General features: G+C 35.6%; 1 protein-coding gene across 7 annotated transcripts in view; it reads left to right on the forward strand.

Moving 5' to 3' along the window:
• CCAR1 (cell division cycle and apoptosis regulator 1) overlaps positions 1-24,981 on the forward strand; it is a 55,698-nt gene that overhangs the window by 20,992 nt on the left and 9,725 nt on the right. For all 7 annotated transcript variants that reach the window (XM_019625064.1, XM_019625075.1, XM_019625055.1 and 4 more), the window contains 12 exons: positions 779-972; positions 1,847-1,961; positions 2,073-2,265; positions 5,492-5,621; positions 5,923-6,084; positions 8,695-8,920; positions 9,554-9,667; positions 10,183-10,349; positions 11,072-11,282; positions 12,097-12,180; positions 15,089-15,274; positions 22,346-22,537. In XM_019625064.1, coding sequence (XP_019480609.1) covers positions 779-972; positions 1,847-1,961; positions 2,073-2,265; positions 5,492-5,621; positions 5,923-6,084; positions 8,695-8,920; positions 9,554-9,667; positions 10,183-10,349; positions 11,072-11,282; positions 12,097-12,180; positions 15,089-15,274; positions 22,346-22,537 — 1,974 coding nt within the window. The remainder of the gene's footprint in view (positions 1-778; positions 973-1,846; positions 1,962-2,072; positions 2,266-5,491; positions 5,622-5,922; positions 6,085-8,694; positions 8,921-9,553; positions 9,668-10,182; positions 10,350-11,071; positions 11,283-12,096; positions 12,181-15,088; positions 15,275-22,345; positions 22,538-24,981) is intronic.

Below are 24,981 nucleotides of genomic sequence, written 5' to 3' on the forward strand. Positions count from 1 at the left end.
TGTACCAGAAAAGACCAATGAGAGTGTTAACATTTTAATTTTTTCTCAGTTTTATTGAGATATAATTGATATATAACATTTCATTAGTTTAAGGGTACAACATAAGGATTTGATATATGTATATATTATAAAGTGATTATTATCATAAGTTTAGTTAGCATATATCACCTCACATAGTTAACAAATTTTTTCTTCTGATAAGAACTTAAGATCTCTCTTAGCAACTTTCAAATATACGATACAGTATTATTAACTAGTCATCATGCTGTGTATTAACATCCCCAGAACTTATCTTAAAACTGGAAGTTTTTACTTTTTGACCACCTTCAGCTATTTCCCCCACCAACACCTTCCTCTAGCAGCCTCTATTCTGTTTCTTTTAGTTCTTTGGGTTTTGTTTTAGATTCCACATTTATGTGACATCATAAATATTTGTCTTTCTCTGTCTGACTTATTTCACTTATGTAGGACTTCCCTGAGTCTTTATTATGCTGTTATGGAGTTTGAATTTCTAAGAGGGGCTAAAATATGCAGTGTTCTTTAAACTCATTGCACTACAGTATCTTTCAGGAAACAACCTGTGAAAATATTCATATGAGGGAATTTGATGAAATAGATTAAAAAGTAGTATAATTTTTTAGACTTGATTCTCATCTTCAAGGTTTATATGTATATTTATTTTTTAATGTCAAATAAATTGTTTGTTTTCATTTTGAGTTTAAGTAATCATTTTTAATTTCTAATCATACCTTAATTTGATGTTGATTTTGTTTTATAGCCAGCTGTCGCCCTGCCGACAAGCCTTAGCCTGTCTACTCCTCAGCCTGCAGCACAGATAACTGTATCATATCCAACACCAAGGTCCAGTCAGCAACAAACCCAACCTCAGAAACAGCGTGTTTTTACAGGGGTGGTTACAAAGCTACACGATACTTTTGGATTTGTGGATGAAGATGTATTCTTTCAACTTAGGTAAGCTTCATTAGGTGTTGGCAGATGCCTTATATTTAACATTAAGTATATGGTTAAGGCCCCTGATTGTGACATTGGACTATGTGGTTTAGCTATAATTTTGTTGTAATCATTCAGCTTGTGTTATATTTGTGTACCAGTGACCTTTTTCGATGGAGAATATGACTGAAGATATCATTTGATTATTGAACAAACTGGTTATGGTGAATTCTTCATAAATGTTTTATAGGAGTGAGTTATTTCTAACTTCATGGGCAAAATTTTATTGAGATTAGGGATTGAAATAATCATATGGCTTTTAAAATTTAACATTATGTTTGATATCTAACATAAAAATATTTTTAATTGAAATATTAATAAATACGATGGAATAATTGAACTAACATATTCAAAACAGTATTCTGTTAGTATTGTGGTTGCAGGAAATAGGAATTTCCTTAAATATTTCAAATACATTTCTAATGAATTTCTTTAGAAGTACTTTATTTGGGAAATTAAATTTAATTACTGTGTAAGATTTTTCTGGAAGTAGATCTCCTATTTTCCATTTTATCTACATTTCTCTCATTTTCCAAAGCCCAAAGCGAATCTTAACTTTTGGGTTATAAGAGATAGAAGGTGCCTTAGAGGGACGGACACAATATTAGGAGGAAATGGGTTAGAAAATTATTTCTTCCATTTTAAACCCTATGTTTATATAAAGAGGGTGAAACAGTTCTAAAATAAAATAAGTCTAAGAGGTATATCTGGTTTTTGAAAGAGTTCTTTAGGCTTCCGAATCAGATATAGTTTACTTTAAAATACCAAGTATATAAATGTTTTTTGTAGGAATCTCTTTTGATTTTGTTTATATTTAACTTAATTTTTTTTCCAGTGCTGTCAAAGGGAAAACCCCCCAAGTGGGTGACAGAGTATTGGTTGAAGCTACATATAATCCCAATATGCCTTTTAAATGGAATGCACAAAGAATTCAAACGCTACCAAATCAGGTATATAAAATACTGAGTTAGGTATAGAAACTTGGTAACTGAGTCTTCCAGTTTACAAAGATTTTTCTTTCTTTGTTTCAAATTTTATTTTGTTTCTTTATTTTTGTTAAGAATCAGTCCCAAACCCAACCTTTACTGAAGACTCCTCCTGCTGTGCTGCAGCCAATTGCACCACAGACGACCTTTGGTGTTCAAGCTCAGCCTCAGCCCCAGTCACTGCTGCAGGCCCAGATTTCAGCAGCTTCTATTACACCACTGTTGCAGACTCAGCCACAGCCTTTATTACAGCAACCACAGCAGAAAGGTATTTCGTGAAATGTATCTTTGCTTTTTATGTTTCAGACTAATGCATAATTTTTAGTTGTTAAAATAGTGAGAGTAAGTTTTTAATTATAGAAAAGGCAGGGATGTTCAGCGTACTTAAAAGGAAGGTTAAATATTTCTGTTATACTTAGCTATTTGGAAATATTTTTATTTTATTGGTTTTATTCAAAGACATTCTTTGTGAACTAAAACATCAAAACTGTTAATCGCCTGTCCCCCTGTTGGTATTGGATTGAAAATGTTTTTAAGACCTATGTCTTATACATATAACTTTATATGTATGTAGAGTCTGGTGGTAACACCTTAAATTACTTATTGAGCCATAGTGCATCAAATAAATAAGCTTTGTTTTAAATTTTTCCTTTGCAAATTATTTGAAACTTGACATTTTCTTACTGAAACATTGTTAAAACAGAAGCCTTCTTAATTCGTATTTTTAAAAAATGTAATTGTGACACTTTCTCTTTTATTATAAATTATGACAGAGCAACGTGATAAAACAGATTACAGTATAACAAGTTATTAATGAACAACTGTGTAATCACTACTGGGGAAAAATTTACAATATTGCTGGATAACTCTTATTTTTAAAAAAGTTTTACCTTCTAAATATGCACCCTCAATGTAGTTTAGCTTTGTTTTTGAAATTTACATAATGTGTGATTCCATTTATATAATCTTTTGTGTAAGACTTTTGTTCAACGTTATGTTTTGAAGTTTTTCATACTATTTATATTTATTACATGTGGCTCTAGTTTCTTCATTTTCATCATTGCATAATATTCCATTGTATGGCTATTGTACAGTTTATGTGTTCTTTTGTAAACGTTTGGATTGTTTCTAGTTTTTGGTTTCTGAAAATGCTGCTGTGAATGTTCTCATGTATCTGTCTAAGGCAGTGTGCACAGGTTCCCCCAGACATACATCTTCTGGTGGAATTGCGGAGTCTGAAAGCTTGTGTAACTTAACCTTACCAGGTGATGGCAGAGTGTTTCCAGACTACTTGGTTCTTCCACATATCTGACCTTTAGTCCTATGATTTTTGTTTTTGGTTTTTTTTCTTTCTCATCGTTTTCCTAAGAGGTTTTGTTTTCCAGTTGTGAATTGGGACTTGAATACCATTTTTTCCGCTTCCACTGTCTCAAGAAGAGACATGGCTTCTGTGGGAGGGCTCAAGGAAGCAGTGTTTCTGGTGGCGATGTGTCCCATGAGCTTGGTAGATGATGGACGGGAACAATGAGAGTAGGGTAGGAAAAAAAGAAAAGAGAAGAGGTGTGGTAGGATGAGGGATCAGTGGAGTTAGTGGTGTGGTAAAGTTCATTTGGCAGAAGGGGAGGGAAATCTGCATTGGCAACTGGGATTCCTTCAGCAACACCACCAGGCCATTAATCTTTAGCTGGTATAGTATTACTTAACATAAGAAATGTTCGTAAGTTAGCTCTTTTTTTTCAACCCACAAATTCTTATGAAAATTTTCAAGTATATAAAAACGTTGAAAGAACAGCATAACAATTGCTTGTATACTTACAACCTTGAACAGTTAACATTTTACCAATGTGTTTTGCCTGCATACATGAACAAATATACACTCTATTGGCTTAAACTTTTGAAGTAATTACCAGACATTATGACATTTTATCCCTATATACTTAAGCATGTCCTTCGAAAAAGAGGCTGTTTTCCTGTATTACCACAATCTATTACCACATCTAAGAAAAGTCATTTAAATATCCTATTTATATTTAAATCTCTCTAGTTAGCTCCCAAATGTCTTTTAAGGTTGTTTTTTGTTTCCTAAACAGAAAGCCAAGTTTCATACATTGTATTTGCTTATGTTTCATCAGTCTTTTTTAATTCTAGAATAGATTCCATTTTCTTATTTTATTACCTTGACTTTTTGAAGAAATTGGGCTAGACTTGTCAATTCTTTTGGAATGTTGTATTCTGGATTTTTCATGATTCCTTGTGATGTTTTTACCTTGTTCCTCTATCTGCCACAAACTATAAACTCTAGGTTAAGTCTAGGCTTTTAGCAAGAACACATTATAGGGTGATATTTTATAATTCATATTGAATCATACTAGGAAGCACATGTTGTCAGATTCTTCCACTGTTATTGATGCTAAATTTGATTACTTGGTCAAAGTGGTGGCCATAAATCTTTCTATTATATTTCTATATAAGAGGTTCTTTTTCTGTGTGTAAATAATCTCTGGATGATACTTTGGCACCCTGTGAATATCTTGTGGATGAAAAAGGAGCCATACTTAACCTAACGAACTCAGGGGAGGCCTGCATAGTGGGTCTTACAAACTCAGAGACCAAAAGTAACCACATCGAATGGTCTGAACATAAAAATTCCTAACTAAAAGCGGGTTGTGGTGGGTAGTCATGTCATGGGCTTGTAGCTTCCTTGACAAAGGACAGTTTTTATCTTACATAAGAGTGTCTGTTGTCTTTTTGCCTTTAAGATAACATACCTTTGGAATGTCAGAGTAATCTCCTTTTTCCAGACCTCTCAGGGTACAACCTTGCACCAGAGCACAAGACCACAGAACCTCTTATTGTTATCTTATTCCTCAAATACCATTTCCGTATCTTGTAAATGTTAATTATTACTATCTGTACCCACCAATATAAAAGAAATACGAGTCTCTCCATTTTACTTTTTATCCAATCCCAGAGATTTCCCACTTTTTTTTCTCCTACCCCCTTAACCTGCCACCAGTGGATTTCATTAACCCTCCTTAATGTCTCCTCCTTTGATTCTAATGTATAAAGTAAGCTGCAAAACTTCCATTCTTTGGAGCATTTTCTCAGTTTGTTGAGATTTTGTTTCCTGGCAATTGTCGTCAGTTTGGACCAAATTAACTCATAAAAATTCTCTACAGGTTTGGACATTTCTTATGTCGACAGTCTTGTTGTATAGCAATCTTTGGTTTAATGTCTATAGATTAGGGTTTGGCCAAACTACACCTTTGGATTTGATTCATGGCCTGGTTTTGTATGGTCCCTTAAACCAAAAATGGTTTTTGCATTTTTAAAGGTTGTAAAAAAATATGCAAATGTACAAAATGATCTCTACCATATGTGGGCCACAAAGCCTAAAATATTAGCTAACTTTTTCTATCTATAAAATTTAACCAGGTAATGCTTTTGAGCTTTGTTTAAATAAGTTAAAATATTTTTTTCTGTGTCTTTTAAAGCTGGCTTATTGCAGCCTCCTGTTCGTATAGTTTCACAACCACAACCAGCACGAAGGTTGGATCCACCATCCAGATTTTCAGGAAGGAATGACAGAGGGGATCAAGTGCCTAACAGAAAAGATGACCGAAGGTATGTTTTTAAAAGTATACTTTTGACCGCTGAGCTACCAACAGGTGGCAGAATGGCTCAGCTAAAAAAAAAAAAAAAAAAGTATACTTTTGATAGTGGTGATGGTTACACAATATGAATGCACTTAATGCCACTTAAAAATGGGTAATATAGTAAGTTTATGTTATGTGTATTTTACCACAATTTAATAAATTACTTAAAATATATATTATGGAGTCTTGTTTATATTACCTATTATTTCATGAAAGAACTCTTGGATAATGCCAGAAATATTAGTAATTTTAGAAAAATTTTCTTTAAGTCGTGAAAGAGAGAGAGAAAGACGTAGATCCAGAGAAAGATCTCCTCAAAGAAAACGTTCCCGGGAGAGATCTCCTCGACGAGAGAGAGAACGATCACCTCGGAGAGTTCGCCGCGTTGTTCCACGTTATACAGTTCAGTTTTCAAAGTTTTCTTTAGATTGGTAAGTTATTCCCCCCCCGTCATTGTTTTATTGAATTTCTAGTTTTATAATTTTGTATAGTTTGGTAGAATATGTTAATATACAGAGATATTTTTCTTGCAACTTTCATTTCCTGACATTTAGTACTGTTAGTTTATATAAGGACAGAAACGTAATTTGAAGTAGCAATTTATTTCTTTGCAAGTGTTACATTATTTTTATAATATTCTCATTAACTATATCAGCTATTGGAAAAGACAGCCTCTATGTGATGAAGTTATTCCTTAAAGTTAGAATCATTTAAGATCCAGATTTATCGATAACATTAAGTTCATGCATAGTCCATTGTATATGATGAAGTAATAATGCAACAGTGGATCAAACATTTCAGGTTAGCTGTGGCAGTGTAGTATAAGAAACATAGACCTACATTTACACTCAACAGACATATAACATAAACACATGTCTGTGTGTGTATGTATATACATAAATACATTTTTTCAGCCTTTGGAATCTGAAGTAATGGACAATTTAGCAAGAATTTCTGAGCTTCACCTGCAAAATGGAAGTTATATCAACTAGCAAAATCATTGTGAGATTGAGTTCATGTATCTAAAGCAACTGTGTTGATAGATACTAATAACTGCAAAGTTGTAATTTATAAAAAGACAAATTGGTAAATGACTGCTATTACTCTAAGGGAAAGGAAGAATCATATAAAGGCCCTGGAACTGGCAATTGTGTATAAGATAAATTAACAGATGGAAAAAAACAAATTGATAGTAAAAGGAGAAAAATGAGTCCTTTAAAGCAGCACTTAAAGCTATTTTGCATAGGAACAAATAACTATGCATTTCAATGTCCTGAGAGGGTATTGCTACTTTTCAACAAAGTGTGATAATTAATGTTCATAATACTGACCTTATCAAAAGTTAAAATTTCTATATATTCAGTTCTAGATTGAGCAAATCGGTGTATTTTATTTGAGCTATTAATGCCAAAATACCTTGCTTGGTGACTTTGCTTAATTGTTATGTAGTTGGTGTTCATTCACTCTTGGCTTGTGGTCAAGTCAGCAGTTACTCTTAGTTTATACTAATTTTCTTGTTATCCCTGTTTATTTGTGTACTTAAAAATATTTAGTCGCATATTTAAAAAAACAAAAAAACTTTGTGGAACCAAAACCACTTCTCCAGCCCCAAAGATATTAAATAGAGCAGCTCTGCTTTTAAACTCATTTGTTCCCAGTCTAGAATGCTGTCCTGGGAAGAGTTGATGCCTAGGATATAAATTAAACAGCTGTCTTATCTCCTTTTGAGTTAGACCTTCACAGTTTTGCTTCACCACTTTGAAGTAAATTCCCAGAACGTCAAATGAACCCATTACAAATAAAAATGATTTTAAAGTTTCCATGCCTTTTCTCATGGTTGTAGAAATGAAGATTTTCTTACAGTAATATGATAAGAGACTACATGCCAAGGAATGATTTATTTGTATTTCTTATCTTGTTTTCATAGATTTTACTCCTATGGGGTAAGATACAACTTCAGAAATTCTGGTGATGGGAAACTAGAAAACTATTATACAACTTTCTGTTTCAGCACTTCTTTAAACAAGAAAAACACAACTCAAATACCTGTTTTTCACATTTTCATTACTTTTACAGCAGGATTTTATCCAAATAAAGTATAATTTATATCAATATTCATAACTGATGAGTTTATCATTCCATATTTCTTTTTAGGCTTCAAATAAAAAGACATCCCTATAAACATTAGTTCACATTTTATACCCTTGTTTTTAGTTGTCTTTAAAAAAGACAATTATATTGTCATCTTCCAAATTGTTGGTTTTTTCCATTTTTCATTTTGCTTTTAACAGAAATCTCTTGGGTTTTTACTAGATTGATTTACCTTTGAGTTTCTCTTCTTTAAAAGCTTTGTTTCTTAGGAAAAAGGAAATCATCCTTTAAAAAAATCAGTATGCCAGATTTAAAAGGCAAGAAACTTATCCTCTCTTTACATAATAAACAATCAGGTATGGATCTTAATCATACAGAGGTATAATGGTGTGGACAGTCCAAAAAACATTTGGATCTTGCTTTCACGTGAATTTTTATATTTAATTTTGAATGTAAGTATTCTTGACCTAGGATCTTACTGTAGAATAAAGGTTGTATTTTTTTCTACACTGTATAAAGCTGATTGAGGAGCACTCATACTATAATAATTTGGTACTGCTCTATCCCATCTTTGTATCCATTCTATATGAACCATAATTTTCTCAAAAGTGTTAAGTTTCAACTGAGGCAGAACTGCTTTAGTTCAGATCTTTTCTGGAGCTGAGGTTGAAGTTATTTCAAAGGGCCTTCTCTAATGAATTTTAAGCTGCACACAAAAAGTAAAGAAATAAAGATAAAATTTAGATACCAGTGGTTTATTCAGAGCTGTGAGTAAACAATTTGAAAATGAGATTTTCATATGCCTCTGTGCACATCTGTAGCTCATTAATAATTGTCCATTTGCAGCTGCTTTTAATCATGTCAGGTTATATAACTTCAGAATTAAGTGAATGTTTGCATAATCTTTGTTATTAGGGCTATTTATTCACTACTTAATGTCTGTTTTTCAGTCCTAGTTGTGACATGATGGAACTAAGGCGCCGTTATCAGAATTTATATATACCTAGTGACTTTTTTGATGCTCAATTTACATGGGTGGATGCTTTCCCTTTGTCAAGACCATTTCAGCTGGGAAATTACTGCAATTTCTATGTAATGCACAGAGAAGTAGAGTCCTTAGAAAAAAATATGGCCATTCTTGATCCACCAGATGCTGACCACTTATACAGTGCAAAGGTTTGTATTCTACTGCAATATACAGCTAAAATTTCTGAGCAGTTATTCATGTTAACTATTTTTTTAGTTATTTGGGTATTTGTGGAGTTAATCTTCAGAAAGTGGTTATTAGGTTTAAGATCTGAATACCTTTGTTTTTTTCTTGTCTGCCTGATTTTGTTTTGGTTATTTAAGTAATTGAATCTCTCTTTGCCTTACATCTTAAACTGTAACATTATGGTTATTGTTTTAACATTTTAAAACTTGTAAAAAATGTGAAGATGAAGTTGATGTTATGAGCTTTTAGGAATGTTCTTCGACTTTGGCTAGGCCCAAATAAAACATAATGGTGGGTGACTACTATATCCGTGTGCCAGGGTAACATTGTACTAAATTAGTCTGCAGGATGACATTCAGTGTATTGCTATGGTCAGTAGTTTTCTGCTATTTTAAAACATTGACCAAAAAGCATCCCTTGAAAAGTTCAAGTTAAAACTAGATAGCTATAAGGTCTCTAATACCATTTCTGTTGTAGCATTTTATTTTCCATTTTTATAAAAAATTTCAGATACCTAATATTTAAGGATAATTAGTAGTGCTTCTCATTTTTTTACATTAGACTTTTGACAGGATTGAATTATTTGACTATAATAGGTAATGCTGATGGCTAGCCCTAGTATGGAAGACCTCTATCATAAGTCATGTGCTCTTGCTGAAGATCCACAAGAACTTCGAGATGGATTTCAACATCCTGCTAGACTTGTTAAGGTAAAATGAAACATTTACTTTAACTTTAGGTGTATGTTTGCTTTGCTTGGTTCCAACTACCTTTTTAATCTTTTTGATTAATAGCAAATTTTAGTATTAAGGCACTCAGAACTTGTTGTAGATGTTTTTCTCATTGCAGATTATGGCTATGTCTTACTCGTGTGTCACTAATTCAACTGTCATTTTGTTGTTTTATGTTTGTAGTATAGAAAAATCTTAGTGATAATGGATTTAGTGTATCTTTGGATGCTGTTAAAGTGTAAATTATAGCTTGCTTCTTTAAAAGAACTCTTTATCTGAAAAAATATTTTAGAAGGATGAGTTATGATGTGTAAATCCTATTCCATTGCTGAAATGCAGTGTGGAACATGATGAACTGAACTCTTCCTTGACTGACAGATACCAGAGGTAGTAAAAATGATGTTGGAAAGGTTTGTACCTTTCCTTTTCAAGTATTTTATTTGTAATTTGAAAAGCTACATAATATATGTAAATGATTCTTTGTTTTGAATTAGTTTTTAGTGGGCATGAAAGGCAAGGATGAAGCCATGGCCATTGGAGGCCACTGGTCTCCTTCGTTGGATGGACCAGACCCAGAAAAAGACCCCTCTGTGTTGATTAAGACTGCTATTCGTTGTTGTAAGGCTCTGACAGGCATTGATCTAAGTGTGTGCACACAATGGTAAGTACTAATTCATTTCTTGATTAGAAATCTTTTTCTAATAGTTTATGTAGATGATCTTGTCTGTCAGCCTCCCCCCTTATTTTAGCAACCTTGATCATGCAGGTAATCTCAAAGGAAAAAAATCCCCATTTGTAGCAAAAGTTTATTTGGTGCCAAAAATGTTTTGGGGGAAAAAGGATTAAGAACTAATCAAAATATACTGGAAATTTAAATGTTTTGTTATGCTGTACTTCGGAAGTTGGATGTATGTTGAAAATATTTTTCATTTCATGCATAGCTGGAGAAGATCGTCAAGAGAGAACTTCATTTCATTGTAATTCTTTTGTTATAAAATGACGTAGATGCTGATTATTTTTGTTTAGCCATATTTTCTCTTGAGGCTTATTCGTCCTGTGTATTTTAGTATATTTCTTGTGACTTAATTGAGAATTTTTTTTTTAGCACACGAAATCTGACAGCTATCCAGATTCTTCAGGTATTCTCTAAAATATGGGTAGCTCTATAAATAAACTTGAAAATGCCTTGGGGAACATATTCTTTTAACTATAAATATACAGATGTACCAAAAGAGGAACTATGGCTTCTATAATTTTTTTTTCTTTAGACCAACTTCAAGTTCTTGCAGCAAAATTTCTTTACTTGATGTGCTACAAGTGAACTAGGGTCTTTTAAATGTATTTTAGAATTTTTTTTCCAACATGCTTCTTCCCTTGCAACAGGTACCGTTTTGCAGAGATTCGCTACCATCGCCCTGAGGAGACCCACAAGGGGCGTACAGTTCCAGCTCATGTGGAGACAGTGGTTTTATTTTTCCCGGATGTTTGGCATTGCCTTCCCACCCGCTCAGAGTGGGAAACCCTCTCCCGAGGATACAAGCAGCAGCTGGTCGAGAAGCTTCAGGGTGAACGCAAGGAGGCTGATGGAGAACAGGCACTGAACGCTAATCCCTTTTTCTATTTCCGCTTCTCACAGGCACAGGAACACAGGCACAAATGCACACCACACTACATAACAGACACACATGGAGGAACATAACTGGTAACAGCGACTGGTAATCCAGCTTTCAGCAGTATAGTTGTATGTTCTTTTCTCTAAAAACAAAATCTGTTGATTATGTTAATTTTAAGAGTGCTGAGACCTCAAAGGAAAATAAGTTGTGCTTAAATTGCACAGAATTTTGTTTTTATCATAGGTCTAGTTGCTGGAATCTGGGACCAGTTGTTGAGCAAATTCAGTATTAAGCCATTCTAAACATTTTGCCATTTTCTAAAATTTAAAAAATTTTCTCTTTCACGGTCATCAGTTCTAGTCATGGATATTTGAAATTGGACAACCACAAGTCTGAGAGATTTGAAATTTCAGGCTATGTGGCATCGTCTGTGGTACATTTGAAAGGTCTGACTAAATCAGTCTTAACTTTGGGTGGCTTGAAAATTGGGGCAAGATCACACACTGTGTGGTTAGTGGAGACCGGCAGTGTTTGTGCATCCCTGAAATCCTTTGTGTTGTAATTTATCACCCTTTTGTGTTTCACAGATCTGGCTTTGATTGGCTGATGAATGTCTTTGTGATCAATTAAAAGTGGTAGAATGTATGTACGTGGACTTGCCTAAATAATAACTTTAGGAGAAGACAATCTGAAACATTTGTGACCTTGCACAGATCAGCAACAGACTTTTAAAAATAAATTACCTTTACTTTAAGGTTTCAGAATAGTAAATATGTTCTTAACTTTGTGTATCAGGATGAAGAAGAGAAGGATGATGGTGAAGCTAAAGAAATTTCCACTCCTACCCATTGGTCTAAACTTGATCCAAAGACAATGAAGGTAACTTTGAAAGTGATAGTATTTAATTTGAAATCTCTGAACAGGAATAGAGAATGGGGACGGTATATTTTGTTTTTTTCAGATAAAAGCCATTAAAAATGAAGTTCACTGATTTTATATATTTTATATTGTATTTATGTTTGTGTGCATAAAAATTAAGTAAAAGGCAACTTGATAAATCAGTTCAGCTGATGTCTGTTGAATGCAATTTATAATTGCCTGTGCTGTAAGCAACATTTCTAATTTGGGAACTGACTAAAAAGGCAGTATTTCTGCATTTAAGTAACCAAATTTAAGGAGAAGGGAAGAAAGGAAAAAGATCTAGTTTTTTAAGTAAAATTTGAAAGTAAAAAGTGAATTGATACACATCTGAACTGGGAAGGATATAATTTAAGAGACTATTTTGAAAATCTTTGATTAACCTGTATTGGGTTTTTTTGGCTTCCCAAGGTTTCTGAACCTCTTATCTTCCTGCAGTTTTGCATCTCTGAGCCTATAATGTGAATGTAGATCCGTGGATTGTATACACACACACACACACACACACACACACAGAGAGCAATGGTCAGAAGATTAGAGGCTGATCATTACTTGGTTTTTTTTTTAGTTCTGTGTTTTAAAGATTTTATTGGGGAATTGGGGGAGGGGAACAGTGTTGGGGATTTGGGGAAGGGAAACAGCCAAGTTGTTGTCCTTCAATCTTAGTTGTGGAGGGCACAGCTAGCTCAGCTCCAAGTCCAATTGCGCCGCTCAGCTCAAGGTGCTGTATTCAATTAGTTGTGGATGGGAGTAGCCACCATCCCATGTGGGAGTCAAACCGGCAGCCTCGTTGTTAAGAGCTCGTGCTCTGTCCCCTGAGCCACCTGGGCGGCAGCTCAGCTCAAGGTGCAGAGGTGTGGGTGGGCATAGCCCACCATCTCAAACAGGTAACCTTGTTGTTAAGAGCACGTGCTCTCACCAGCTGAGCCATCCTGCCACCTGTTGGCCTCAGCGGCAGCTCAGCTCTGGCTCATTTCACTAGCCCATGAGGACATCGAACTGGCAACCCTGTTGCTCAGATATCACACTCTTTTTTTTTTTTTTTTTTTAAAGATTTTTATTGGGTAATTGGGGGGATGGGAACAGTGCTGGGGAATTAGGGGAAGGGGAACAGACAAGTTGCTGTCGTTTTGTTCTTCAGTCTAGTGGTGGAGGACGCTGCTTCACTGGCCCAAGTTGGCACCATTATTGCGCTCTTCCCTGGCGAGGCAGATCAGTCGCCGGCTTCTGGACGGCCGCTCACTGCGGCTGCTGGCCGCTCACTGCGGCTGCTGGCCGCTCACTGCGGCTGCTGGCTACATACGGTAGCCCATGGCAACCCACTGCCACAGGGACTGCAGCCTATGCCGTCGCCAGCAACTCACGGCAGCCCAGCTCCAGGTTGAGCTGTTGTTCAGCATCTTAGTTGCAGAGGGCAGTGTCACTGGCCCTCATATGTGGGATCCGAACCGGGGCCCTTTGGCATTCCAAGCGAGCTCTTAACCATCGCGCCACTCGGCCGGCCCCAGATATCACACTCTTGAGCAAATTCTTAACCAACTGAACCACTTGGCTGATCCTATTACTTGTTTTTGCAGCTTGTTATTGAACACATAAAAGCTGACCTTTTGATTAACTTTTGTTCTCAGGGGAAAAAAATGTTTTTCTTCTTTTTTATGAAACTGTAGTGTTTTAATCCACATTGCTTTTTTAATAAGTAGAGAATATATATCATAAGAATGTTTGTTATTCTTGCACTACTTCAAGTTGTCATCAGCAGCATCAGGCTTCATAGAGTCCTATAGATTCAAACAATATAGGCAAATAGATTAAGTCTGCATCCCATGACTTTGAATGAATGGTTTTGCTATTAAGTTACTTATTTTAAAACCTGCATTTCTTACGATTATAAATGTAATGTGTGGGGCCGGCCGAGTGGCTCAGTTGGTTAAGAGCTCGCTCAAGAGTTTGAGCTCTGAGCAACAGTGGTTCGAGTCCAGCCCGAGCTGAGCAGCCGCTGAGCTGCCAACAGGTAGCAGGATGGCTCAGCTAAAAAAATAAAAAATAAAAAAAAATAAATGTAATGTGTGCTTATTTTTTAAATTGATACATACATTAAAACAGAAGAAAAAAATTATTTAAGTCTATCACAACCACTCTTAAAATTTTTATGTATTTTCTTCTATCATTTTTTCTGGGTACAAGCTTTGTAATTGATTGGTTGGTAGGTTCTAATCATGTTGTATAAAAAAGTTTTTGTTTCATCCTTTTCAATTAATGCTAATGTCCATGTAATTATTTTAAAATGTTCTATATCGTTCCTTCTAGTTAATGTACTGGTTTTTCCATAGATATTACTCTTTTATTGGATATTTAGATATTTTACTGGTTTGGAGGGAGGGACTATTCAAAGGAACATATAAAGGATTTTTTTCTTCCTGTTTAGGATATATCTTTAGGGTAAATTCCCAGATACTAGTACTACTGGGTCAGAGAGCATTAACTACAGAGGGAGCCAAAAAATGTATACATGTTTTAAGAAAGGTAACCTGTATTAAAATTGTAATACTCAATATATACTGATAACAGAAGATGAATACCAGTCATGTTTGACTTCTTCAATTACAAGAGGTGCTCAAAGTAGTTACCATCAGTGTAATTTTAAGTTTTTTCCTTTGTTAAAATGTGTATACATTTTTTTGGCACCCTCTGTATTTACATCTTAAAACATGTAAACTATTTTGAAAAAATATTGTAACAGTTTACATTTTATGAGCTATATAAGTATCCTTTTCACCAAAATTTTAAAAGATTAGACAGATGATAATTACAGTTCCCTATTTCAATATCCCATTTTCGTTTCTTGTGTTACTATTCTCTGTATATTTAGGTAAATGATCTCCGAAAAGAATTAGAAAGTCGAGCTCTTAGTTCCAAAGGGTTAAAATCCCAGTTAATAGCCCGATTGACGAAACAGCTTAAAGTAGAAGAGCAAAAAGAAGAACAAAAGGAATTAGAGAAATCTGAAAAAGAAGATGAAGAGGAGGATGATAGAAAATCTGAAGATGATAAAGAGGTATATAAATCATTTAAATGTACTATTTAATATTGGTTTATAGGAAGTTCTTGAAGTATGTGTGTATACTTTTATTAAGGTATAATTTATATAACAGTAAAATCCAATCTTTTTAATGAACAGTTCTGCAAGTTTTGACAAATGTGAGTAGTCATATAACCACCACTACAGTCAAGGTGTAAAACAGGTCTGTCACGTCCTAAAAATCCCTCATTACCCCTTTGTAAGCATTTTCTTTACCCCCACCACCCAGGCTCTGGGAGTCGCTGATCTGTTTTCCCATAGTTTCGCCTTTTCCAGTATATCATGTACATGGGATCATAACCTTTTGAGTTTAACCTCTTTAACTTAGCGTAATGCATTAGAGATTCACCCATTTTGTTGTGTATGTCACTAATTGGTTCCTTTTTGTTGCTAAATAATATTCCATAGTATTAATGTGTCATGGTTTGTTTATTCACTCTCCACATGAGAGACATTTCAGTTACTTCTAAGTCATGTAGTTTTAATTCTCCCTTTTAAAAATGAATAGCAAATTATTCATGTGTTTTAGATACAGAAAATGAGAGAAAATTTGGTGAGCAGACAGAGCCTTTAAATTCAGAGATTTGAGTTCTGGTGAAGTGCTTGTCCCAGAATTTTGCTGCTTCTAAAGCTGTGTTTTTGACTGCATCTGAATCCTTAAGACTCAGATACTGTTTTATGTGTCATTCTTTTTTATTTGATTTTATTTTTTATGTTATTTTATGTTATTGATGAATTGGGGAAGGGGAACAGCCAAGTTGTCCTTCAGTCTTAGTTGTGGAGGGCACAGCTAGCTCAGCTCCAAGTCCAGTTGCCATCTAGCTGCCCGTCAGCAACTCAAGGGGCTATGTTCAATCTTAGTTGCAGGTGGGCATAGCCCACCATCCCATGCAGGAGTTGAACCATCAAACTTGTTAGGAGCACGTGCTCTCACTAACTGAGCCATCCTGCCGACTGTTGGCAGCTCAGGTTGGGCACAGCTCACTGGCCCATGTGGGAATCAAACCGGCAACCCTGTTGCTCAGAACTTATGCTCTTAACCAGCTGAGCCACTTAGCCGGCCCCTGTGTGTCAGTCTTATACCCAATACAATAACTCCTGGATGCATAAGCGTGTTACCTGTTTTCTGAATTTGAAATATAGGGATATCAGAAGGATGTTATAACACCAGTAAATGGACAAAACAATATTGTGTGTTTCCTAATGTGATGCATTGTGAAGTATTACTTATGTGGTATTCATGCCAAAAATATTTACTTTTTAATCTAGTTGTGAGAAAACAATCAGATACATTTAGAATGTGAGAAATTCTACAAAACAATTTGAACTTTTTATAAAATGTCCATATAATGAAAGACAAGAAAAATGATTTAGATTAAAGGAGATTAGTGAGACATGACAACTCAATGCAGTGAGTGAAACTTAACTTGATCCTGGATAGGAAGAAAAAAACAGCCATAAAAAAGCATTTTTAGGATAATTAGAAAAATTTGATTATGGATGTGGGTGTGATAGTAGTAAGATTGAAGCAGTTAAATTTCTTGGATGTGATAATGGTTTTGTGATTATATAGGAGAAATACCTTGTTCTTAAGAGCTGCATAGACTAATGATTTCTTATTTTATTCAGTAAGTTATAAATATTTATTTTGATAGTGAAATTGCTCGGAGTTGACCAGTGGGAGCCCTTTCAAGTTGGCCTCTGACATATGCTCATCAATTTTTGAGGACTTCTTATTTTGTAGCACAGTACAGTGTTTCCATCTCGCTGTGTACTATCCCTGCCTTTGCTCTGGAATCAGCCCTTACCCCCCAGGAAGCCCTGGTACCGTTTAGTGAAGAATGACAGTGGCATTTAGAAGCCAAGTTGTATTCATTGTTATTGTGCTGCTTCCAACCCCTCTCAGTGAACAGAGTATGGAATATAAATACATATTTACATCTATATTTATTACAGTATATTATGTATATTAAAAGTCAAGAGTTTATACTAATACCTCCAGTTAATACTCTGACATCACAGAGTTCATTCTGATTTTCTCCCTTTCTGTATATCTAACTGCTTTCTTCAAGAATGAGAAATGTAGCATCCTTTTTACTTAATACATATGCTTACTTGCTTAGCTGTCCAACGCACTCCTTTCCCTATCTACAAACTATACTCCCCTTACTCCACTTTGGCCTTACCGCCTGCAGTGTTTGTATGGATGCCCTGGCTTCATTTGGGTTTTATAACCTGGTAACTGAACAGCTCATTTGCCCTGGGCCAGTGCAGCCCTCCCTCCGTGTCAGCTTCCGTCCCTTGTATAACCACCTGCTTTGCTTGGAAGAGTTGCTTCAGAACTGAATTGTTCAGGACAGGAAGATTAGAAAGAAGGCAAAGAAGAGTTGGTTTTCAGTTTTTGATGTTGGCAGCTGTTGGTGCTCAAATCCTAGATTCACTAATTCATTTGGATTGAAAAATAGTGATATTATAATTCTTATTTTGTTTTCACATATTTCCCTCATCTGCTACTTGGTTACCCAGTGATACAATTTATTAATTCATATACAGTCATCTGTCAGTATCCGTGGGAGATTGGTTCCAGGACCCCCATGGATTCCAAAATTCATGGACGCTCATATCCCTTATATAAAATGGCATAGTATTCATATAACCTGTATTTGCAAATAGGCTACAGCAGGGTATGCTTACACATCACTTCATTCTAGTGGATTTAGTGTAGTGCTTGGCGCATGGCAAATTTAAATTTTGCTTTTTGGAAGATTTTGGGATTTTTTTCCCCCAAAATATTTTTGATCCACAGTTGGTTGAATCCAGGGATACAAATCCATGGATGCAAAAACCCATGGACACAAAGAGCCTACTGTTGAAGGTGGAATCAGTGTTTGATTCTTTTCTTCCTTTTTTTTTTTTTTTGGCATAGAACACTTCACAAATTCACATCTTTCTTGGGATTAGGGGCCTTATCTTCTGTATCATTCTAGTTTTAGTATAGGTGCTGCTGAAGCAAGCAATGTTTTCTTTTTGTTTATCCAGCTTTCAAGATAATAAATAGGTTTCCTGCCATCTTCATATAGTTATGTTTATTTTTAAATATCATTATGAATTTATGGATTTAATCATATTTGAACGGGTTTCAGTTCTTTGCATTTTTTTTTTTTAGATATTTTTATTGGGGAATTGGGGGAAAGGGAACAGACAAGTTGCTATCCTTTTTGTTCTTCAGTCTAGTTGTGGAGGACGTTGCTTCACTGGCCCAAGTTGGCACCATCATTGAGCTCTTCTCGGGCGAGACAGATCAGTCGCCGACTTCTGGACGGCCGCTCACACTGGCCGCTGGCTACACATGGTAGCCCATGGCAACCCACCTGCCGTTGCCGGTGACTCATGGCAGCCCAGCTCCAGGTTGAGCTGTTGTTCAGCATCTTAGCTGTAGAGGGCAGTGTCACTGGCCCTCATATGTGGGATCCGAACCGGGGCCCTCTGGCGTCCCAAGCCAGCTCTTAACCAACGCGCCACTCGGCCGGCCCTACATTTCTTATTTTTATTGAAGCACAAATTGTCCTTTTCTTTGCCAGTGGGTGGGAATATATTTGCAGACACACAATACTAATAATAGCACCATCAGTATTACTGCTGAAATTAGTTTAAAAATATTTTTGCATTTCCTGTTCCTATTTTCTCCCTATTGTTTTCATGTTGTACTATAAATATATCATCCTAGTATGTAGCATTGCATACTGAAGTCTCCTTTAATCCTCATTTACTCTTGGTTCTACAGGTAAATATCAAATACTCATTACTAGTCCTTTTGCCATTGTCTCTGAAGCTCATTTCTATTAGATTCTTCAGAATTCATGGTAGCAATATTTAAGTTCTTGTATGCTGATGACAATTTGACTATACCCTTTATGCTTGAGTCTGTTTTGTTGAATACAAAATCTTTGGTTCACATTTATTTTCCTTGAATAAATTAAACATTAACTCTCTTCCCCTTACAAAGTTTTGCTGTCAAAAAGTGATAATGGAATTTGCTTTGCATCACTTGCTATTTTGCCTAGATGGACAAATTTCTAATTTCATTAGAAATATGTTTTGATATTGATCATTTTGAGTTAATATCTTCAGATATATGGTATATTCTTTCAATATGTAATTTCAGAATTTTTTTAAGGAAAGTTTCTTTAGCAAGCTTTTCTTTTTGTAGTAAAATATACATAAATAAAAATTATTATACCATTTTTAGTGTGTAATTCAGTGACATTAAGTACATTCACAGTGTTGTGCAACCATCACTACTATGCATTTCCAGAACTGTATTATTATCCCAAATAATAACTCTTCCTATTAAATAATAACTCACCAAACCCGTCTCCCTCATCCCTGATAACCTCTATTCTACTTTCTGTCTCTGAATTTGTCTGTTTTAGACACCTCATGTAAGTGGAATCAAATACTATTTGTCCTTTTGGGTCTGGCTTCTCTCACTTAATACAATGTTTTCAAGGCCCAGGCATGTTGTAGCATGTATCAGAACTTTATTTCTTTTTTAAGGCTGAATAATGTTCCATTGTATGTGTATACCATGTTTTGTTTATCCACTCATCTGTTGATGGACATTTGGATTGTTTTTACCTCTTGGCTGTTGTGAATAATATTGCTATAAACAAGCAAGTTTTTTTTAAATAATAGTTCTTTGTATTCTATTCTCTTGCTTTTTTCTTTAAGGAGTCTTGCTATCTCATATTGAACCTTTTTTGCTTCTTCAATACTAGTCACTTTTTCTTGAATCTTGTTCATTTGATTTTAAAATTTTCCCCATTTCAGTTCTCTTAAGGCGTTACCTCTTGAGTTTATTTGCTTTTGTATTCCTTCCAGTTTTATTCTTAAATTTCTGAAGCTGTAATTTTTTCTAATTGTTTCCTGAATATACCACCTCGTTTTTTAACTTCAGTTGTTCTTTCATGTTTTGTAACAGTTTCTTAATGTCCTTTAGCATACTTTAAGATAGTTAAATTTTTTATCTGTCTTGTGGCCATGTGTTTGTGACCCACTTCCATTGCCTATAGGGATAAAAAATTTTTTTGTTCTCATATTTTAAAGTAGTAACTTTGTATGGTATTTGACCTCAATACTTTTCCATTGCTCATTTTTATGTGAATTTAGTTAGCCTAAAATTTTATTGGAAGGAGGTTTCTTCAGACAGGTTTTCTAACTTCACAGAGCTCTATGTTCTGTTTTCTGGTCCTGTCAAAAAATATGGTGGCTTGCTTTCTGAGATTTCTATCTCTACTGCCCCCTGTCACTTTTTTTTTTTTTTTTGGCTGAGCCATCCTGCCAAATGTTGGCAGCTCAGCAGCAGCTCAGCTCATGCCGGGAATCAAACCGGCAACCCTGTTGCTCAGAGCTTGCACTCTTGAGCGAGCTCTTAACCAACTGAGCCACTCGGCCGGCCCCCTCTGTCACTTTTATCTGGACCTTCTCTCCCATGTCTCTCTTGTCCCTGTCCTGCTCACTATTGATTCTACTCCCAGAAGTTTCTCCTCAGTGTAGGGCTCTGGGCTGAAAGGATGCCCTGGAAAATTAGCTTTGCAAGTTCCTATGGCTAGAATGTTTTAGGTCCTTTCAGATCTTAATACGGACCCTTTGTACTCAGTATTGTTGGAGGTAGAACCTTGTTCAGTTTCAGCTGCAGTTCTTGTTTGGTTTTTAAAGATTTTATTGGGGAAATGGGGGAGGGGAACAGACAAGTTCTGTCTTTTTGTTCTTCAGCCTAGTTGTGAGGATGTTATTTCACTGGCCCATGTTGGTATTATCATGGCACTCTTCCTGGGTGAGGCAGATTGGTCGCTGGCCACTGGACGGCTGCTCACAGCAGTTCTTGGCACCAGCTAACACCAGCTGCCAGCCACTCACGGTAGCTTACGGGAACCTACTGCAGCTCCACTGCAGCCTATGCCGTTGCTGGCGACTCATGGCAGCCCAGCTCCAGGTCGAGCTGTTGTTCACCATCTTAGCTGTAGAGGGCGCAGTGTCACTGGCCCTAATGTGGGATCTGAACCGGGGCCCTGCTGCTTAGAGCTGGCATCCCAAGCCAACTCTTAACCAATGCGACTACTCAGCCGGCCCTCAGCTGCAGTTCTTAAATTGACCTGCTGCCCTTTCCAGTGACTATTTATTGACTGTTTTTTTTTTTTTAACCTGCTGAATATTTTGTGGTTTTCCTGTTCTTAGACCCTTCAGAGTACCCCATTGCTTCCTTCTGCTTTCCCCACACATAGACACACCAGTAACACATAGTTCTTTTGGTTCTTATGGCTTTGTCCCACCCACTTGTACATTGGGATTTATGGAGATACCTTGTCACCTTGTTTTATTGTGAATGTACATGAATTTTGGTTTTGTTATCCAGATTATTCTGGCTCTTTAATGTGGGGATTTAGGAATATCCAAAAGCTGTGCTAACACCACTGTTTTTCCAGAATCACCTGATTTATGTAACATTAATTACAGGTTCTTTTTTTCTTCTTTTTTAGTAGAAGGCAGTTTCATATGGTGGGGATCTAAAGAAGGAATTAGGAGCCATTAAATTTGAACTCTTCTCCCTTATCAGCCCTTATGGTTGGTATAATAACCACAAGGAGTCATGGGAAATTTTTCTTTACATGGTATACATTTGATTACAGTTGACCCTTGTACAATATCGGAGCTAGGGGTACCAACCTCTGCTCAGTTGAAAATTGGTGTACAACTTTTGACTTCCCAAAAATTTACCCTCACTATCTGTGGGGGATTGGTTCTTGGAATAACTACAGATACCAAAATCCGTGGGTGCTCTTGTCTCCTATATAAAATAGCTTAGATCACTGCATACAGTCAGCCCTCTACACCCCAGCCACAGATCAAAAACAGTACAGGTATTTATTGAAAAAAATCTGCTTTTAAATAGACCTGTGCAGTTCAAACCCATGTTGTTCAACTGACAGGTGTATGTACATTTTGTACATGGAATTTTAACCTTTGCTTAAAATTTCAAATATGTAGGAAGAAGAAAGAAAACGTCAAGAGGAAATGGAACGTCAACGTCGGGAAAGAAGATACATTTTGCCTGATGAACCAGCCATTATTGTGCATCCAAATTGGGCTGCAAAAAGTGGCAAATTTGATTGTAGCATCATGTCTTTGAGTGTACTTTTGGACTACAGATTAGAGGATAATAAAGAACATTCATTTGAGGTAATGTCTTAAGTTTGAATTAGCATCCAAATAAGGGCCATATTTTGATTGGGTAATATGTGTCTTAAATTTCTTTGCCTCTTTCATTGCTTCTGTTTTTTGTGTTTTGTTTTGGTTTTTTTGCAATTTATTTTTCTGGGAAAATAGATGATTTTTCGTATAGACTCACTTTTACTGATTGCATTCCTATAGCATGGTTTATATGTCCCTCTGGCCTCTTTAGTTCCTGTAAAATGATAGTTGGATCTCAAGTCTTAATCAGGTTCATGTTCAGTTATAGTTTTTCCTAAGACTACTTCATAGTTAATGGTATGTTCTTTTTTCGGGATGTCAGGAGATATATGGTATGTAATATCTAATTGCCTTCTTGGAAATGAGGAAAAGCTTACATCAATTAATGGGATTGAAAATTTAACTTGTGATTGGTTGAGGCATAAGATACAATAATTGGTGTTTATCTTTTCAACATGCATCTATTTCTTTGTACCAGTACTTTGGAGCAGCTTTACAACATAGCTTATGTCGTTTTTTTCCCAAAACAATTGAAGACTTATTCCTAAATAAATGATTGCTTCATTCTTTAAACAAAACAATGTAAAATATCACAGAAAACTTATTTTGTAATAGCCTGTACAAAATTATAATTGTGTTCACTTATTGTATTTCATCGACATATCTCATGTTGTTTTAGTTTATAAATTACATTGGAAAAATAAGTCATACTTGACCCAAGAGATCATTGTCCACCAAATGATAAGATGAAAATGAAGTACAGAGGCATTTGTAAACATAGAGGATTACTGGCAGTTAAAAAATACAAAATGCATGAAAATGTGTTGATATTAAAATGTTACAAGTATTAAAATATTTACAGTTTTTGATACATTAGTAATTCCAGTAAGCCAGTATCCTTAAACATTATATACTATATGATTTTACTTTTATTATGAGTTGCCATAATTTAGCTCTTAGTAGTGCCTACCATGTAGTAGTCATTCAAGAAATAAGTAAATGAAAAGAAATAGTCTCTGATATTACTGCGTATAAAGTATATACTGTATATCTAACCAGTGCTGTAAGAGGACCTCAAATTAATTCTGTGGTGGAAACAAAACATTTTAAAACAGCCCTTTGCTGAGCCGGCTGAGTGGCGCGTTGGTTAAGAACTGGCTTGGGACGCCAGCTCTGAGCAGCTGGGCCCCGGTTCAGATCCCACATGAGGGCCAGTGACACTCTACAGTTAATCTAACGATTCCCCAATAAAATCTTAAAAAAAAAACAAACCAGCCCTTTGCTAACAAAATGATCCTTTATTTTTTCCTTCCTACCCAACATATCCCCCTGGTTAGTTTCCTTTTAACCTATCATTAGAATATAGAAGTCTTTTTTTTTTTTAATTTTATTGGGGAATTGAGGGAGGGGAACAACGCTGGGGAATCAGGGGAAGGGGAACAGAGAAGTTGCTGTCGTTTTGTTCTTCAGTCTAGTTGTGCAGGACGTAGCTTCACTGGCCCAAGTTGGCACCATCATTGCGCTCTTCCCAAGCGAGGCAGATCAGTCGCCGACTTCTGGATGGCTGCTCACAGCGGCTGCTGGCCGCTCACGCTGGCTGCTGGCTACACACGGTAGCCCATGGCAACTCACTGCAGCAGGGGCTGCAGCCTTCTCCCTTGCCGGCGACTCATGGCAGCCCAGTTCCAGGTTGAGCTGTTGTTCAGCATCTTAGCTGTAGAGGGCAGTATCACTGGCCCTCATATGTGGGATCCGAACCGGGGCCCTCTGGCATCCCAAGCCATCTCTTAACCAACGCACCACTCGGCCGGCCCCAGAAGTCATTTTGATACATGAATTTAAAAGAAATTACTCTGTAATTAAGAAAAACCATATATCATTAAAATTATAAATCTTTGTGTGATTTAATATTGCTAGATGTATCTGTTTTTCAATACTTGTATATTAAAAGATATGCAGAATTAATTCTTCTCTTCTAGTTAATGTTCTCGGCTTCTTCCAATCTAATACATTTCTCTCTAGGTAATAGAAAACTCTAAAGAAAAGATATGCCTCTTGCTATTTACTTACATAAATGGAGGTTTTGTTTAGTTTACATTAATGGTTAAGAGAAGGTGGAATTTTTAACATCTTTAATGGTCATTTTATTAATAATAGATTTTATTTAAAATGTGTAAAGACTGAGCATGAATTAAAGAAAAGTAGATTATAAGATCAATTGTAATTTGAATACATTGTATTATCCTTTATGATCAGGAAAATAGTCTGATTAAAATGTTTTACCAAATATACTGAACAGATTGCTGAAGATTACATGTTGAAAGCAATTAACCTTAGAAATATTTACATAGAAAATTTAGTATATGATTTTAGGTTCATGAATATGTTAAAAGTTATTATTTATGGATCCTTGCATAGTAATAAATACTTGC

Source organism: Hipposideros armiger, unplaced genomic scaffold, assembly GCF_001890085.2.
Source record: "Hipposideros armiger isolate ML-2016 unplaced genomic scaffold, ASM189008v1 scaffold_15, whole genome shotgun sequence".
Taxonomy (NCBI): domain Eukaryota; kingdom Metazoa; phylum Chordata; class Mammalia; order Chiroptera; family Hipposideridae; genus Hipposideros; species Hipposideros armiger.